An 18,296-nucleotide genomic window follows, 5' to 3' on the forward strand; every position below is an offset into this window, starting at 1 on the left:
ATAGAAAAATTTCTATATACCATTAATTAAATATAAATATAAAATTATTGTTGTATTATTTTAATTTATTTTGTTATATTTAAAAATTCCAAATGTAATTTGTAATATCAGTTAATAGAATGACTATGTTATATATAAATAGTTACTTGTTTGAATATAAATATATTGTTTATGCACAACAAGTTTGAAATGACACATTTACAATCAATATTTTATTTTATATATAAAATATTTAAATATTTAATGACTCTTAATTTTCTAATTAATTATTTTTAGTAATAAAATAAAATAATATATTTAGTATTTAATATGAAAATATTTTTAAATTTTTATTTTAAGTTATTAAATAATTTATTAATATAAGGAGTTAATTTTTAAAGAAATATATCTATACTCTATAGAAAAAAACATTAAGAACAAAATTCATAAATATTCTGTCAATTCTACGATTTATTTTAGTATAATAATATAATGCAGATTAGAACTTTTTCTTACATTTAATTATGTACTTCTTTTGGTTTTTATATACAATATTGGTGGATTAGAAAATTATAATTATCTTGCCTATCCTAATACCAATATTAATCATCCAAGATATTTAAAATCCATATATTTAATATTGATAACCATAAAATAATATATATTATATAAAAGACATGTACAAGTATTTTTGAAAAAAACTTAGCTTTAAGTTTTTTAAAACTAGAAAAATAGTTTAGGAAACTTTTTCTTTTCTTTTCTTTTTTAAAATTTGAGTAGGAAAAATGGAAACTATGAAAACATTACAATTAAACATTTTATTTTTAAAAAAACTAAATAGTTTTATTGGAGGGTCTAGATTTGTAACATGGTGCTAGAAATTAACTTTTATAATATATATTAACTTTTTATATCCTTTAGCTATATTTAAAAGTACTCGAAGCGGTATTGCCCTTTAAAACAATTTTCAAAACTTTATTGTTTGTACTCATCTATAATTTATAATTTAATTTGAATTGGCAAAGAATTAATTAACCTCAATAGCCCACCTTTTTTTTACATGACGTTTAAATGTGTGTCATTTTTCCTCGAGTAAATAGAAATGACGACATGGCCTTTCAATAAAGAAGTCATTATTCATCTAATTATCTTTTGTAGTAAAATCAAAATTTATTATATCTTATATTAATATCATATTTAATATTAATCATTAGGTTTAAATTTTTATTTTTGTCTATATTCAGCTTTAGTTCACGTTAGTTTTAAGTTTTGTTTATTCTAGTTTCTATATTTTCAAAATATTAGTCAACTTTGATTCTTAAATATTATTCTAAACTCTTAAAAATAGAATGAAAATGAAGAAACCAACACATATCAAAAAAATATGAAACAAGATGAACAAAAGTTAGAACAAACGATGTAGTCTTTTAAACTTAATTATTATTAACAAGTTAAAGGAAACTTCTTTCGTTAGTACTATTCTTCGAATTAGTCGAAAGATTGTTTACTAAATTAGAGAAAAAGGAGATTATTTGGTCATTACAATACCATACCATTGTTCAAATAATTAAAACGACATTTCACCAATGTGAGCATAGTTGGAATAATAAAATCATGGTTCATCTAATGGAAGCATATATATTCACGGAGAGTTTCAAGGTTCAAATGCCATGTCATTGGATTTTGGTTTTGTCATTTTTCTTATTATTATTATTTTTAGGTATAATAATTGTTGAGATAGAATCGAACCTCCAACCTTAAGAGAGAAGTGTATCGACTATTTTGTATTAAGTTGTATTAAAACTCAATTGGTTTGTTGATCAATTAAAAGATTGTTTTTCAACCCTCTGCCAACATACCCATCTAGCGTTGTATTAATTTAATTTCCATGCTTCTTATTTGTACTTTGAATGGTTTAAAAACAGAGCTGTCTAGAGTTGACGGGGTTGATTCCATCCAAGAAGAAAAAGATTCAGATACTTAAAGATATTAATGGAATAATAAAACCTTCAAGGTACATTATATATATATATATATATATATATATATATATATATATATATATTCTAAGTTTCCTTCCCTATTAATTTTGTTATATTAATAAAATCCTCAAAGTATTTTAAAATAATAATAAAATGTTTAATTGTGCAAAACTATATGGTTTTATTTGTAGAATCGTAAATCAAATATAAGTTTTGATTATTTTTAAGTTTCATATTTTATTCTAATTGATACTGGCTATTTAAATCCAATTGTGATATTTATTATATTTAGTTTTCATAGGCTTTGGTTTGGTTCATGAACTCCTGGAAAATATAATAGTGATTGAGGTTAATTTTGTATTAAATTATTGAATGGAAAATTGACTGACATCACTTTTCTTAATTTGGGCAACAACCACTCAATAAATTTGGAACCTGTTCAAAATGTTTTGAACTTTTGCTTAAGAAAAGAAGCCTATTATTCAAATGTTTTTGAAGAATTTTATAATAAAGTAACTAGAGACTTGCAACGAAATAGGTAGGAAAGTTTATGAATCGTATGAAAAAGGCGTTTGACCAGCCCACATGAACATAGTTCCATGGTTAAGTTGCCACTTCATTCTCTTAATTTAGAGATTGAATCTTCACTCATTACTGTAAAATAAAATGATATTTAGCAAGGAAAGATTATACATTTGTTGGTTTATTTTCTAAAAGGAACAAATGTGAATTTCAACGAAAGTGAAACTCCAATTACATTATTATTATCCTCATTTCAATTTATAATGTTTTCTGCATTGGATTTTATGACATTAATGACTCTTCTTCAGGATGACTTTACTTCTTGGGCATCCAAGCTCCGGGAAAACAACCTTGCTGTTGGCACTTTCTGGGATGCTTGATAAAAATTTGAGGGTGTGTTATTTAAATTTAATGCATTGGTGAATTTCTAAAAAGATTCTCTTCTACTTCTGCATAACTTTTTTTCCTACAAAATGAAAAAGTCAAAGCCACCCAAAATTTTACTAGCCACCCAAAATTTTACTACTAAGTAATTGAAAATGTGAAAAATGTATGTTAATAGGAAAGTGGGAAAGTGACATACTGTGGACATGAAATGCATGAGTTTGTTCCTCAAAGAACATGTGCTTACATCAGTCAAAATGACCTTCACTGTGGGGAAATGACTGTGAGAGAGACATTGGACTTCTCTAGTCGCTGCTTAGGGGTTGGCGCAAGATATCAACTTTTGACTGAGCTATTGAGAAAAGAAAAAGAAGCAAACATTAAGCCAGACCTTGAGATTGATGCATTCATGAAGGCCATATCTGTTTCTGGCCAAAAAACAAGTTTAGTTACCGATTATATTCTCAAGGTCAGCTATTTTGGCAAAACTTCAATTCTACATTACTAATTTAGTACCTTCACTTGACCTGACTTCATGAGAATTGAAAAATAAATTTCTCACAGATACTTGGATTGGAAATTTGTGCTGATACTTTGGTTGGTGATGAAATGAGAAGAGGCATTTCTGGTGGCCAAAAGAAACGTGTTACTACAGGTTGAAAATATGTGGGTTTTTATAGTTTTCTAATAGTTTTGAGCTTATAGTTCAACCAAAAAAAGGTAGTATATGTGCAGGGGAGATGCTGGTAGGGCCTGCAAAGGCATTGTTTATGGATGAAATATCAACAGGACTGGATAGTTCCACCACTTTTCAGATATGCAAGTTCATGAGGCAGATGGTTCATATAATGGACTTGACCATGGTTATTTCTCTACTACAACCAGCTCCAGAAATCTATAATCTATTTGATGATATTATTTTACTTTCAGATGGCCACATTGTGTATCAAGGTCCTAGAGAAAAGGTCCTTGAATTCTTTGAATTTATGGGCTTCCAATGCCCTGAGAGGAAAGGAGTTGCTGATTTCTTACAAGAAGTGACGTCAAAAAAGGACCAAGAACAATATTGGTACCGGAAGAACCAACCATATAGATTCATTTCTGTTCCTGATTTTCTGCGTGGATTCAACTCTTTTTCCATTGGCCAACACCTTGCCTCTGATCTTGATGTACCTTATGACAAAACTAGTACCCACCCATTTGCATTAGTCAAAGAGAAATATGCTTTGTCAAATTGGGAGCTCTTCAAGGCATGCTTTTCCAGGGAACTGTTGCTAATGAAGCGAAATGCTTTTGTGTACGTGTCCAAGATTGTTCAAATTACTATCATGGCCATCATTGGTATGACTGTGTTTTTCAGGACTGAAATGAAAGTGGGCAATGTGATTGATGGAAGCAAGTTCTTAGGAGCTTTGTTCTTCAGCCTCATGAATGTCATGTTTAATGGAATGACAGAGTTGGGTTTGACTATTTTTAGGCTTCCAACGTTCTTCAAGCAAAGAGATTTCTTATTCTATCCAGCTTGGGCATTCAGTTTACCTATTTGGCTTCTAAGAATTCCTCTCTCTCTCATAGAATCAGGGATATGGGTTCTTCTTACTTATTACACAATTGGGTTTGCTCCTACTCCTAGTAGGTATATATTTTCCCTCTCTTCTGTTTTTAATTTGTCAATAAATGTTACCTTTACTTATCCACAATTCTTTATTGATTCTCTAGATTCTTTAAGCAGTTTTTAGCACTGTTTGCCACACATCAAATTGGTCTATCGATGTTTCAACTTTTGGCCGCAGTTGGGAGAACACTAGTTATTGCGACTACTTTGGGTACCTTTACTCTATCATTAATTGTCTTGCTTGGAGGTTTCATTATTGACAAAGGTAAGTGGATCTTAACTCTATGACATATGGAATATTTTTGTAGATGAAAATGTTTCATTTGCGGGATTTTCGTTTTGGTTTCATACACATAGAAAACGTTGAGCCATGGATGCTTTGGGGCTTTTATATTTCTCCCATGATGTATGGACAAAATGCAATTGTCATCAATGAGTTTCTTGACGAAAGATGGAACAAGGTAAAACCTTAGTTGAATTAATGTTTGTGCATTTTCAACTGGGAAAATACGTCAACTATGGTCATTTTTATAAGTCCTTTTCCAGTTATAATAACTCAAAACATGCTTGCCTAATGCAGGAAAATACCGACCATAGAATTAATGAACCTACTATTGGAAAATTGCTTGTTGGTATTAGGGGCTTTTTTAAGGAAGAATATTGGTACTGGATTTGTGTTGCTGCTCTTTTTGGCTTTAATCTCCTCTTCAACATTTTATTTACCGTAGCTCTGACTTACTTGAACCGTAAACAATCTCACCCTCCTTTATTGTAATTAAGAGTTTAATTTTATTCATCAATTTGAATAAATTCATATAGTTAGTGTTGATATATTGAATCTATTTTCAGCAATAACTAATTCAAGGACTGTAATTAGCATGGATAAAGAGGACAAGAAAGGGAAAAACAATGGCTCCACTACTACACAACATAAATTTGGAGGTTCGAGTTTAGAAGCAAACACCTGCACAATCAAGTTTCTCGTGCACTTATAGTATTATTTCGATAGTTAGAGGTCTGATTTTTTGGAAATCAATCATAGGCGTTGATAGTGGAGTCATCAAATCTTCAGAAATAGTAGCTGATTCGGATCATATGAAAAGGAGTGGGATGGTTTTGCCTTTCCAGCCCCTTTCACTCACATTCAACCATGTCAACTATTATGTGAATATGCCCGCTGTAAGTTAACTGAAGTTTGTAAACCTTTTTGCAAAGATGTTCTTATAAACAATGGACACTACTTGATCACTACATATCAATGTCATCCAAATCAGGAAATGAAGATGTATGGGGTTGAAGAAAACCGTCTTCAACTTCTACGAGATGTTTGTGGAGCTTTTCAGCCAGGTATACTGACAGCACTTGTTGGTGTCAGTGGTGCTGGGAAAACTACTCTTATGGATGTTTTAGCTGGGAGAAAGACCACTGGTTACATTGAAGGAAGTATATACATCTCTGGTTATCCAAAAAAACAATTGACCTATGCTAGAGTAAGTGGTTATTGTGAACAAAATGACATTCATTCACCTTATGTCACCGTCTACGAATCTCTTTTGTTTTCTGCTTGGCTTCGCCTTTCGTCCAGTGTGGATATTAAAACAAGAAAGGTATTTTTTTTCTTCTTACCATCAAAGTTAGAAACTGTTATATAGCTTCACGCTTCCAAGTTTCAATGGATAAAAACGTGTTAAACTTTTCGATGACTAGTTTTTACTGATTTAGATGTTTGTAGAAGAAGTTATGGAATTGATAGAACTTTCTACAATAAGAAACGCCATAGTAGGGCTTCCGGGAGTAGATGGCCTTTCAATCGAACAAAGGAAGAGGTTGACAATAGCCGTGGAGTTAGTTGCTAATCCTTCTATCATCTTCATGGACGAACCGACTTCGGGTTTGGATGCTAGATCTGCTGCCATCGTTATGCGTACTGTGAGAAACACAGTTGATACAGGAAGAACTGTTGTATGCACAATTCATCAGCCAAGTATAGACATCTTTGAAGCTTTTGATGAGGCATGAATTCAATCTCTATATGATCGTATTTAGATTCCTCAAATTTTGTCTTCTTCCATTGCTTAAGTTTTTTTATTATGCTTAATGTAGTTACTGCTATTGGAACGTGGTGGGCAAATGATTTATGCTGGACCTCTTGGTCAGCGGTCCTGTAAGCTTGTCGAATATCTTGAAGTGAGTATATTTGTTTTGGTGTTATATGCATTCTGTCTGTTTTGCACCCAAATCTTTAATTCGTTTGTTATTTGTTGATTGAAAATTCAGGCTATTCCAGGGATTCCAAAGATTGAAGATGGCCAGAATCCCGCCACATGGATGCTTGAGGTTACTGCCCCACCAATGGAGGCTAAACTAAATATCGATTTTGCTAAAACTTTTGCCAACTCTCCACTTTATCGGTATGTATGTACGACTGCACTGTAAGTTTACGAGTTTATTTGAATGACTCATCTTTCTTATCTTTGTTATTTTCATTCCCATAGGAGGAACCAAGAACTTATAATGAAACTTAGTACTCCAACTGAAGGCTCCGACGACCTACGCTTCTCAAATGAACACTCAAAATCATTTTTCTCTCAGTGTAAAGCTTGTTTTTGGAAACAACATCACTCTTACTGGCAACACACTCAATACAATGCCATACGGTTCTTCATTACCATATTTCTCGGTATCTTATTTGGTCTGGTTTTCTGGAACAAGGGACAAAAATTGTAAGTGGCTTTGCTGGCCATTGTAATCATATTATTTCGCTCTTTTCACATACCTTATTTTGATGATGTGTTTTTGTTTCTTGTTTAACAGTGCCAACGAATCAGACGTGTTGAATATCATGGGAGCTATGTATGCAGCTATCCTTTTCCTTGGAATTTTTAATGCTTCAACTGTGGTGGCTGTGGTTGGTATTGAAAGAGTGGTTTTCTATCGCGAAAAAGTTGCAGGGATGTATTCTGCATTGCCTTATGCATTTTCTCAGGTTACAAAAAAAATTGATTTACCTCGCCTATTTAAGACGTATTAAATTATCTTTTATTCTTGATCCTAAATTTATAAAATTCTTTTTATCAATGCAATTAAAGTCTCACGTTGATTAGGAAATAAGAAATTTAGGGTCTATACTCTATAATTGATAGGAAGTCTTCATTGGCAAGTCTTTTGGATAAAATTAAAAGCAAAATTGTAAGAATTTATGTGTAAACCGGGAAAATAAGTGGTTATGTAGAGGGTCTAATGTCTTTAAGAAAGTAGTAAAAGGATTATACTTTGTTTGATAGTTGGGAAATGTGATTAAAGTCCCACAATGGCTAGAGAATTAGAAGATCGTGGGTATATAATGGATGGGCAACATCTCGATTGGTGCAGATCCTTTTAGGTAAACCCGATAGTCAAGCCACCAAGGCTTGTAAAGTGTGTCAAATAATTCCATTTTAGAGAGATACGTCGAGAGTTCATTCTAGTGGCAACTCTCTGTTTAAGCCTTTGGTTTAACCAAGGATTTAGCTCTTCTAATTAAACATAGAAAAAGCGAACTGAAACTTTGTTCCCTTTTTCTTCCTGCAGGTGGCAATTGAGACGATTTATATTTCAGTTCAAGCTTTAATTTACTGTCTCCTTCTTTATAGCATGATTGGATTCGAGTGGAAGTTGGGAAAGTTTTTGCTGTTCTACTACTTGTTTCTGATGTGCTTCATATACTTCACCTTTTTTGGGATGATGGTTGTAGCGCTGACTCCAAATCCCCATATTGCATCCGTTTTTGTATTATTCTTCATCAGCCTCTGGAACTTGTTTGCTGGTTTTCTTATTCCTCGACCAGTATGTAACGTGTGGAAGGATATTGTTAATTTGGGAGCATTTTAAACTCATAACTTAACTCTAAACCAAAACTTTTTTTGCAGCTAATTCCTATATGGTGGAGATGGTATTATTGGGCTTCTCCTGTGGCTTGGACAATATATGGCCTTGTGGCTTCTCAAGTTGGGGACAAAGATGTTGAAATTGAGATACCTGGATTTGGAAATGCAGCATTACAGATGTTCCTTAAACAACAGTTTGGGTACGACTACGACTTCATCCCCACCGTGGTCGCAGCTCATGTCGTTTGGGTGTTGATCTTCTTCTTTGTGTTTGCCTGTGGAATCAAATTTTTTAACTTCCAGAGGAGATAGAACGTTGTGTTGTAATATTTGTTAGTCATTGTATTAGATACAATGGAAAGCAATTGTAAAAGTCAACAAATGGTAACAAAATGGTCTCTATTTTGATGTGTGTTTGGATTTGTGTTTATCTATAATAGGCTTCAAAACTTGTAAAAAAATAATTTTTTTTAAGAAAAACAATTAATACCGTTTTTTCACATCATTTTGGCTTTTTAAAACTAAAGATATTATTATCCAAAAAATTTTAAAACTCCCACATGGCAAAGGTTTTTATATACTTTAATTCCCACATGATATTTATAATTAGATGATGAATAAAACTATTGTCCAATTAATTAATAAATTAATAAAAACCAATCGTATTATTAATTTAAATATAAATATATTATGGTGTATATTTCAACTAATACATTATCGGTTACCTATTTAATATAAAAATTAATTAATATTTTCGCTATAATTATTTAATAATTGAATCAAACAATTTAATTTTTTACTTAATATAAAAACATCAAGGGTTTGTTTAAAAATAGATAAATTGATTTAAACTATATATATTTTATAGAACAAAATTTTTAAGAGATAAAATTTATTACATGTAGGATAAATATTTTGTTAAAAGTTTTTTTTTTTTTTTTTTTTACAATTTTTCAAACAAATTTAATTTCTTTATTTTATGTCATTAAATAATATAATATAAAAACATATTAAACAATGAATCAAAGTATTCATAAACCTATAATATATTAAAAGCAATAATAGTATTTGGAAAAAAAAATTGACAGCGACTTAATCCTTTCCAATTGTAATTAATTACAAATATGCCATTATATTAAATTTAAATTAAAACTAAAATCAATCACCACCATAGGTTATTCTAAATTCATTAAATTAAATTGAATAATAGTTGTTACAAAAAATTTTCAAGGTTGATTGATAGCACAGTGAGATTGGTTGGTGATGGTTAGAGTTTCAAAGTTCATCAATGAAATTAACGGAGGTAGTGGTCGAAGATCCGCGGACGACGATGATCATCGGAGATTAGTCTAAACCCTAAAAATAGTTTTTATTAAAACTTTTCTAAGTTTGATTGACAACGGTTATCGGAGTTGATTGTTATAAGTTTATGAGTAAAGTGATCATGGGTGGTGTCCGAAAGTTGTGGACAAAGTCTCTAACCCTCCTGATATGCTTAACAGGTTTCTAACAATTAAACTTCACTCCTAATCCAAAACATGGCCTTAGGTTTTTAACAAGTTAAATGGGTTTGACATGGTTTTAAAAATGAATTATCATTTTGCTCCTAAAAAAGAGAAGAAAGAAAAGCGCGTGAACAAAATGGTTTATTAATAAGAGAGACTCAAAGAAATGGAACACGAGGAATTCTATTTTATGCCAACAGAAACGCATCGTGTCTACCATTTTCCATTTCTCTCTACAAACATGAGTTCTTCATCTTCTACGCTTCAACTCCACACACCATCACTACTTCCCGTTACATTTTTTCATTCCAAATGCATGAGGTTATGGCCTCGGGAACCGACGCAGAGGCTTGTCGGAGCTCTGCTTCAGTGGACGAAGAGGAAGAGCTCCGATGGGCGGCAATCCAGCGGCTTCCAACGTACGATCGGGTGCGGAAGGGAATGCTGAGGGAAATGCTGGAGAATGGGAGAGTTGTTTGCGAGGAAGTGGATGTGAGGAAGATGGGATTTGAGGAGAGGAAACGGGTGATGGAAAGAGTGGTGAAAGTTGTTGAAGAAGATAATGAGAAATTTCTGAGACGGATGAGAGACAGAATCGATAGGTAAGCCCTAACCCCTAATCCCTAAAACAAAGACGAATGGTGAGTGAGGTTAGGGATTTGTTGATTTGATTTTTTGGTTTATTGTTTGGGATTTGATCGATTTGCAGAGTTGGGATTGAAATTCCAAAAGCCGAAGTTCGTTTCGAGAATTTGTCAGTTGAAGGAGATGTTTACGTTGGGAGGAGAGCACAGCCCAATTTGCTCAATCTTACACTCAACGCTTTTGAGGTAATTTTATGTTTACCATTAAAAAAAACAAGTAAAGAACAAAACTGCTTAAATAAACCCTTTTGAGGTATTTTTATTTATTTTTATCCTTAAAAAATAAGGAATGTATTTTAAATAATAAAAAAATTGCATAAGATGACAAAAAAAAAAAAAAACAACTCATATCACATTTTTTCTCATGTTCCAAATATGACAAATATTATGAACCATCAGACGGTTACCATAGACTTATCCAAAGATTATTGGGGACCATCAAATGATTATCTACTTTTAAATTTGCTATTTTTATAATTTAAAAAATATAGAGATTTTAAATTTACTTTTAAATGGGGCTCTGTTCTCATAAATTTTGTTACTATTCTTGCAAAATGTCCTAATAAAATTGCTAAAAGTTATTTATAAATTTAATTTTATTACATTTCACTTTTAAATTAAAATTAAATTTTTACTTTTGATTTAAATTTAATTTTATTACATTCATGCATATTTAATAACAATTAAAAATTAAGAATATAAATTTTAAAACTTAAAATCCACCGAAACAAAATTCAAATTTGAATGATAAAATTATAGGCTTGAGAACTTGATTGCATTGAAATAAAATTCAAAACGTTAAGTATTAAATATATAATATTTTGATTCAACTGCCCAAAACCAAAATTATTTTAAAAAACATATTAAATAATTTTTTAACTTACAAGATTATCTATGGATATTGGTATTTCATATAAAACTAAGAATTTAATATCAACATAGACATCAATATTATAATTCTTAGGTGTAAGTTAGGACGAAGTCAATATTTGGCATTTTCTCATCTAATATTCTAAGTTTTTATTTTTGTACCTAATGGCTCGTTAATAAGTTTGAAAAAAAAAATAGGAGGTTTTGCAAAGAATAGTAAGATTCACATAATATCTACGCTTTTATAAAAAAAAAAACCACTAAAATACATTGATTTTTCTATAAAAGGTAAATATTTTGTCATTTTTTTATTATGGACAATTTTTTAAAAATTAATCAATTATTTGATATAAAATTGTGATTATTTGTTTTTGTATTAAATACTTTGTGGTCAATAATATTTATATGTCTATTTGTTATGTTCGCTTTTGTTTGATTTTTGTAATGCGACTAACTTTCGATTTTGTATGTAATAGGTGGGTAAATAATAAAGTAAAAAAAAATAATAATTAATAAAATAGACCTAATTAGACGCACAATAAAATTTAGGTGATTTGTTAGATATAAATTTGAAAATTTATAAACCTATTAAATACTTTATAAAGCTTCGATAGACACAAAACTTAAAAGTTTACAATTTACTAAACATTTTTTAAAGTTTAATGATAAATATTACACGAACCTAAAATTAAAAAACGAATAAATTAACGTATTTGAATTGACTTTATAATACTCCATTTGATAATAATTTATTGTTATTGTTAATATTTTATTATATTTAGAGTCATTTTTTAATATATTATAATGAACGCTGCAATTTAACAAATTTTCAGATTCTATCAATAATAAAAATTAATTGATATTAAAAAACTATACAACCAATACAAACATTCCCAATATGTTAAGCAACCAATATAAAACTATACAAGCAATATGTTATATTTCAAATAGTTAAGTCTTTATTTATAGTTTGAATGTAATATTCCCAAGAGGACAACAAATGAATAAAACACGCAATGAATAATGTCAAATATTTTAATTTTATTATTTTGTTAGTGTATTTTGATTATAATAATCGTTATTTTTATTTTAAATTGTCACACCAACACGCACAGTATTAACAGAGGAATCATTTTCCAAAATGTTGGGGGGTTGATTGTTGTTTTTTCAAACCTTTTAGATCTTAGGAACAAAAAGTATAATTTCCCTTTTTTTACTACGACAATCGAAGTACTTGGATTTGAACTTTCAACCTAAAAAAAGTACTAACTTTTGGTTGTGTTATGTTTCCACTTATTTTGGTCAGTCTTATTTAATATTAATAACTTAATTATAAATTTAATGAATCTTATTTTTTTAATAACTTTTTTGACTGTTGAAAAATATTTATTTGCAACCCATAGAATCCTTCAAATTAACTATAACGGATCTTCCAATGCATTCTTTTAGTTGTTTCTCAAAATAATTAAAAGATCATTTGCTAATTATTTAACTTTCTGACGTACACATTTACTAAAGAATTAAGACTTTTCTCTTCACTGGTCTATAGGTATCTCTTACAATCACTATCTTTTGACAACTAGAACTGAAGGATGTAGACGGAGAGACAGGAGAGATTTTTTCTTTTAAATAATAAACAAGTGCCGAATTTAATTTTTAATGGTAGTTGATAGGTAAATATTACTCTTTACCAAATTTCTATACATCTAATTCCCTCACCTTCTATATATTTCTTTGAATGCTTTGAAAAACAGAGCTTGCTTGGGTTGATTGGGTTGAGTCAATCCAAAAAGAAAAAGATTCAGATACTTAAAGATGCTAGTGGAATTATAAAACCTTCAAGGTACAAATCTTGTTTTATATATGTGTGTCTGTGCATGTGCACATGTATTTATGTATGGTATATTTTTAAATCGTCCGTCCGTCTTTAATTTTGTAATATAAATTAAGTGCCTCAAAGTATTTAACAAAAAAGATCGACTTTCTATTTTCTTAAATTTTTTTAATTGTAATTTTATGGACCGCAAATTTTGCCAACTAGAAATAAGATGGAAGGCCAAGTTGATGTTTTAATTATGTAAATCGTAGTTTTGTGATAAAATCATATATAAAATATATGTTTTTAAAATTCTAAGTTTTTTTTTTTTTTTGGGTATTAATACTACAAATTAACGATAAAACCTGGATGTCATGACACTTAAAAGCTGTTGTAACGACTTTTCATGATAATTATTTTAGTCATTGAATCTAACATCAAGGTAAAAACGCAATAAAAAATTACTAACTTTTATTAATTGATGACAAGATATATGTGTGTTAGCTTTCTCCCCATTTCTTTGCTAATAGTTTTCACATTTGTTAAAGAACTAATTAAATTGTTAGTAAAAAATTAGACTCAAAATTTGAATATAAAAAGAGTTCTTAATTTTTTTTTTATTTATTTATTTATCTTATTTTAATCTTCAAAACTCGTCTTAGATTTTGGAAGCATTTGTGGAGAGTAGATAACATGGCAAAGAAATTTATTGTACAAGTTCCGACAACATTATAAGTGATTTTCAAAAACTAAAGATCAATTAGTTAGCATCATCAAACAAAGACTAGTTTTTGAGTTTTAATCTTAGTTTCTATTTGGTTTTTGAGGTTTTAAAAAGAACATGTTTGGTTGCCAAATTTTGAATTTGATTTCTAAATTAGTTCTTGAAGTTTCAAACTAGCTTCTAAATGGTTCATACAGACAGTTAAATGTTAGTCGACCTAATGAAATGATGAGATGATAATAAACCCTATACTAGCCAAACTTAAAACATGTGTGGTGCACGCAAGCCAAGTAGTGTTTTCCATGAAGTAGACTCCAGTTAAGTTTACTTATGCGAGGGGAATTAGCAGATAAGTAGGGTTCGCTTTTATAATTCTATTTTCAAAAACATTGTTATTGTTTTAATCAATGATGTTTTCTGCATTGGATTTTGACATTAATTTATCTTTTTCAGGATGACATTACTTCTTGGTCATCCAAGCTCTGGAAAAACCACTTTGCTGTTGGCACTTGCTGGGAAGCTTGATAAAAATTTGAGGGTGTGTCATTTAAACTTAAATCATTAGCGACTTCTTAAAATAAATTTTCTTACTTTTGCATAACTTGTTTTTACCAAATGAAAAGGTCAAATCCACCCAAATTACAGCTAAATAACAATGTGAAAATGTATGTCAATAGGAAAGTGGGAAAGTGACATACTGTGGACACGAAATGCATGAGTTCGTGCCTCAAAAAACTTGTGCTTATATCAGTCAACATGATCTTCACACTGGGGAAATGACAGTGAGAGAGACATTGGACTTCTCTAGTCGCTGCTTAGGGGTTGGCAGAAGATATGAACTTTTGATTGAGCTCATGAAGAAAGAGAAAGAAGTAAACATTAAGCCAGACCTTGAGATTGATGCTTTCATGAAGGCCATTTCTGTTTCTGGCCAGAAAACAAGTTTAGTTACCGATTACGTTCTCAAGGTCAGCCATTTTGGCAAGTCTTTAATTTTATATTTTTAATTCAGTACCTTCACTTGAGCCGAGGTCATGAGAATTGAAAAGTAAATCGTCCACAGATACTTGGATTGGAAATTTGTGCTGATACTTTGGTTGGTGATGATATGAGAAGGGGTATCTCTGGTGGCCAGAAGAAACGTCTTACAACAGGTAGAAAATGTTGTCTTCAATATTTCGTCACAGTTTTGTGCTTAAAGTTCAACAAGGATAAGGGTCAAAAAAAAAAAAAAACAATATGTAATGATGGTGATTGAACATTACTGCAGGGGAGATGCTCGTAGGGCCAGCAAGGATATTGTTAATGGATGGAATAACAACAGGACTGGACAGTTCTACTAGTTTCCAGATATGCAAGTTCATGAGGCAGATGGTTCATATGATGGACCTGACGATGGTCATTTCTCTACTACAACCAGCTCCAGAAACTTACGATTTATTTGATGATCTTATTCTACTTTCAAATGGCCAAATCGTTTACCATGGTCCAAGAGAAAAGGTCCTTGAATTCTTTGAATTTATGGGCTTCAAATGCCCAGAAAGGAAAGGAGTTGCTGATTTCTTACTGGAAGTGACATCAAAAAAGGACCAAGAACAATATTGGTATAGAAAGAACCAACCATATAGATTCATTTCTGTTCCTGATTTTCTGCGTGGATTCAACTCTTTTTCCATCGGCCGACACCTTGCCTCTGATCTTGAAGTACCTTATGAAAAATCTAGAATCCACCCAGCTGCTTTGGTCAAAGAGAAATATGCTTTGTCAAATTGGGAGCTCTTCAAAGCATGCTTTTCAAGGGAGTTGTTGCTGATGAAGAGAAATGCTTTTATCTATGTGTTCAAGACTATCCAAATTACTATCATGGCCATCATTGGTATGACCGTGTTTTTTAGGACTGAAATGAAAGTGGGCAATGTGATTGATGGAAGCAAGTTCCTTGGAGCCTTGTTTTTCAGCCTCATGAATGTCATGCTCAATGGAATGGCAGAATTGGGTTTCACTACTTACAGCCTTCCAACATTTTATAAGCATAGGGATTTTTTGTTTTATCCACCCTGGGCATTCAGTTTACCTTTTTGGCTTCTTAGAATTCCTCTCTCTCTCATAGAATCGGGGATATGGATTCTTCTTACTTATTACACAATTGGGTTTGCTCCTACTCCTAGTAGGTATTTATTTTCTTTCTTACCTCTTTTTCATTGGTCAAGAAAGTAAACTTTATGTACTCAATTCTTTATTGATTTTTTAGATTCTTCAAGCAGTTTTTGGCACTTTTTTCCTCACATCAAACGGGTTTATCATTGTTTCGACTTTTGGCTGCAATTGGAAGAACACAAGTGATAGCAACCGCTTTGGGTACCCTTTCGATATCAGTAATGATCTTATTTGGAGGTTTCATTATTGACAAAAGTAAGTGGTTTTTCCCTCTCTCGTTTTGGCTAAATTTAAACCCTACAACATACTCACTAATTTTGTAGATGAAAATGTTTTATTTGCGGGATTTTTATCTTTTCTTTTCATACACATAGATAACGCTAAGTCATGGATGGTTTGGGGATTCTATATTTCTCCCATGATGTATGGACAAAATGCAATTGTCATTAATGAGTTTCTTGACGAAAGATGGAGCAAGGTAAAATCTTAGTTGGATTTATGTTTGTAAAGTTTCATTTGGTAAAAGATATTTAATGGAACTATATGCTCGTTTTCTGTCATAATAACTCAAAATGTGCTTGCCTAATGCAGGAAAGCACTAGCCATGGAATTGATGAAGTTACAGTTGGGAAAGTGCTCATTGCTAGTAGGGGTTTTTATAAGGAAGAATATTGGTACTGGATTTGTATTGCAGCACTTTGCGGCTTTACTCTCCTCTTTAACATTTTATTTACAATAGCTCTAAGTTACTTGAATCGTAAGCAATCTCGTCCTTTGATATGCTCAAGAATTTAAGTTAAATTATCAATTTGAATATATTCTTATAGATATTTTGTCTATCTTTTGAATCTATTTTCAGCATTGACTCATTCAAGAACTGCAATTAGCATGGATGAAGACAACAAGCAAGGGAAAAACAGTGGATCCACTACACAACATAAATTATCAGGTTTGCGTTTTGAAGAAAAAACTGCACAAACAAGTTTCATGAGCATTTTAGTAATATTTCATTAGTTAGAGGTCTGATCTTCGGAAAACAATCAAAGGCATCGACGGTGGAGTCATCAAATCTTCAGAAATAGTAGCCGATTCAGATCTTAGGGAAAGAAGAGGAATGGTTTTGCCTTTCCAACCCCTTTCGCTTACATTCAACCATGTCAATTACTATGTGAATATGCCCACTGTAAGTTATGTGAAGTTTGTAAATTTTTGCGAAGATGTTATAAATAATGGAAACTGCTTGATCACTACACATCTATATCTTCCAAATTAGGAAATGAAGATGAATGGAGTTGAAGAAAATCGTCTTCAACTTCTAAGAGATGTCAGTGGAGCGTTTCAGCCAGGTATATTAGCAGCACTTGTTGGTGTGAGTGGTGCTGGGAAAACAACCCTTATGGATGTTTTAGCTGGGAGAAAGACTAGAGGTTATATTGAAGGAAGCATACACATCTCTGGTTATCCAAAGAAACAATCAACTTTTGCTCGAGTAAGTGGTTATTGTGAACAAAACGACATTCATTCACCTTATGTCACCGTCTACGAATCTCTCTTGTACTCTGCCTGGCTTCGTCTTTCCTCCGACGTGGATACTAAAATAAGAAAGGTACACCATTCAAGAATATTTTTCTTAATCATCAACTTTATGAATTTCTATATAGCTCCATGCTTTCGATTGGTATTATTGATAGTAAAGATGTAGAACAAACACAAATTTACGTGAAAATCCTATTAAAGGAAAAAAACCGGATGTTGATATTTCTTATGATAATAAAGTGATAAAGAGGAAAATATTTATAAGCAACACGAGCTTAATTAAAATAATAAAAAATTAGGATAAAATAAATCTCAACTAACTTTCAACATGATCCAAACCCACCATTATTTCTAACTATGTAAAATGGGGTCTTTATTGATATAGATGTTTGTAGAAGAAGTTATGGAATTGGTAGAACTTGATTCGATAAGAGACGCTATAGTGGGACTTCCGGGAGTAGATGGTCTTTCAACTGAACAAAGGAAGAGGTTGACAATAGCAGTGGAGTTGGTTGCTAATCCTTCTATCATCTTCATGGATGAACCAACTTCTGGTTTGGATGCTAGATCTGCTGCCATTGTTATGCGTACTGTGAGAAACACTGTTGATACAGGAAGAACTGTTGTATGCACGATTCATCAGCCAAGCATAGACATTTTTGAAGCTTTTGATGAGGTATTATATTATTCATTGTC

General features: G+C 31.3%; 1 protein-coding gene across 4 annotated transcripts in view; it reads left to right on the plus strand.

The window, feature by feature from the left end:
- Positions 1-18,296, plus strand: part of LOC103486589 (ABC transporter G family member 34-like) — a 37,697-nt gene that overhangs the window by 17,450 nt on the left and 1,951 nt on the right. The window contains exons 3-20 of one of the 4 annotated variants that reach the window (XM_017044255.2): positions 1,905-1,993; positions 2,792-2,876; positions 3,046-3,336; positions 3,432-3,522; positions 3,603-4,503; positions 4,587-4,747; positions 4,840-4,943; positions 5,063-5,228; positions 5,332-5,424; positions 5,525-5,661; positions 5,757-6,089; positions 6,205-6,495; positions 6,586-6,669; positions 6,760-6,893; positions 6,978-7,205; positions 7,297-7,468; positions 8,053-8,307; positions 8,391-8,754. The exons of 1 other annotated variant lie outside the window; for it this stretch is intronic. In XM_017044255.2, the coding sequence (XP_016899744.2) occupies positions 1,905-1,993; positions 2,792-2,876; positions 3,046-3,336; positions 3,432-3,522; positions 3,603-4,503; positions 4,587-4,747; positions 4,840-4,943; positions 5,063-5,228; positions 5,332-5,424; positions 5,525-5,661; positions 5,757-6,089; positions 6,205-6,495; positions 6,586-6,669; positions 6,760-6,893; positions 6,978-7,205; positions 7,297-7,468; positions 8,053-8,307; positions 8,391-8,660 (3,885 nt within the window). In that variant the 3' untranslated portion in view covers positions 8,661-8,754. Of the gene's footprint in view, positions 1-1,904; positions 1,994-2,791; positions 2,877-3,045; positions 3,337-3,431; positions 3,523-3,602; positions 4,504-4,586; positions 4,748-4,839; positions 4,944-5,062; positions 5,229-5,331; positions 5,425-5,524; positions 5,662-5,756; positions 6,090-6,204; positions 6,496-6,585; positions 6,670-6,759; positions 6,894-6,977; positions 7,206-7,296; positions 7,469-8,052; positions 8,308-8,390; positions 8,755-10,062; positions 10,456-10,562; positions 10,684-13,121; positions 13,211-14,360; positions 14,446-14,584; positions 14,876-14,970; positions 15,062-15,177; positions 16,079-16,158; positions 16,320-16,438; positions 16,543-16,655; positions 16,822-16,923; positions 17,014-17,110; positions 17,248-17,337; positions 17,671-17,985; positions 18,277-18,296 lie in introns of those variants that run through there. 2 more of the 4 variants (XM_008444593.3, XM_051084132.1) reach the window with 2 other exon arrangements.

This window comes from Cucumis melo, chromosome 4 (assembly GCF_025177605.1).
Source record: "Cucumis melo cultivar AY chromosome 4, USDA_Cmelo_AY_1.0, whole genome shotgun sequence".
Lineage (NCBI taxonomy): Eukaryota > Viridiplantae > Streptophyta > Magnoliopsida > Cucurbitales > Cucurbitaceae > Cucumis > Cucumis melo.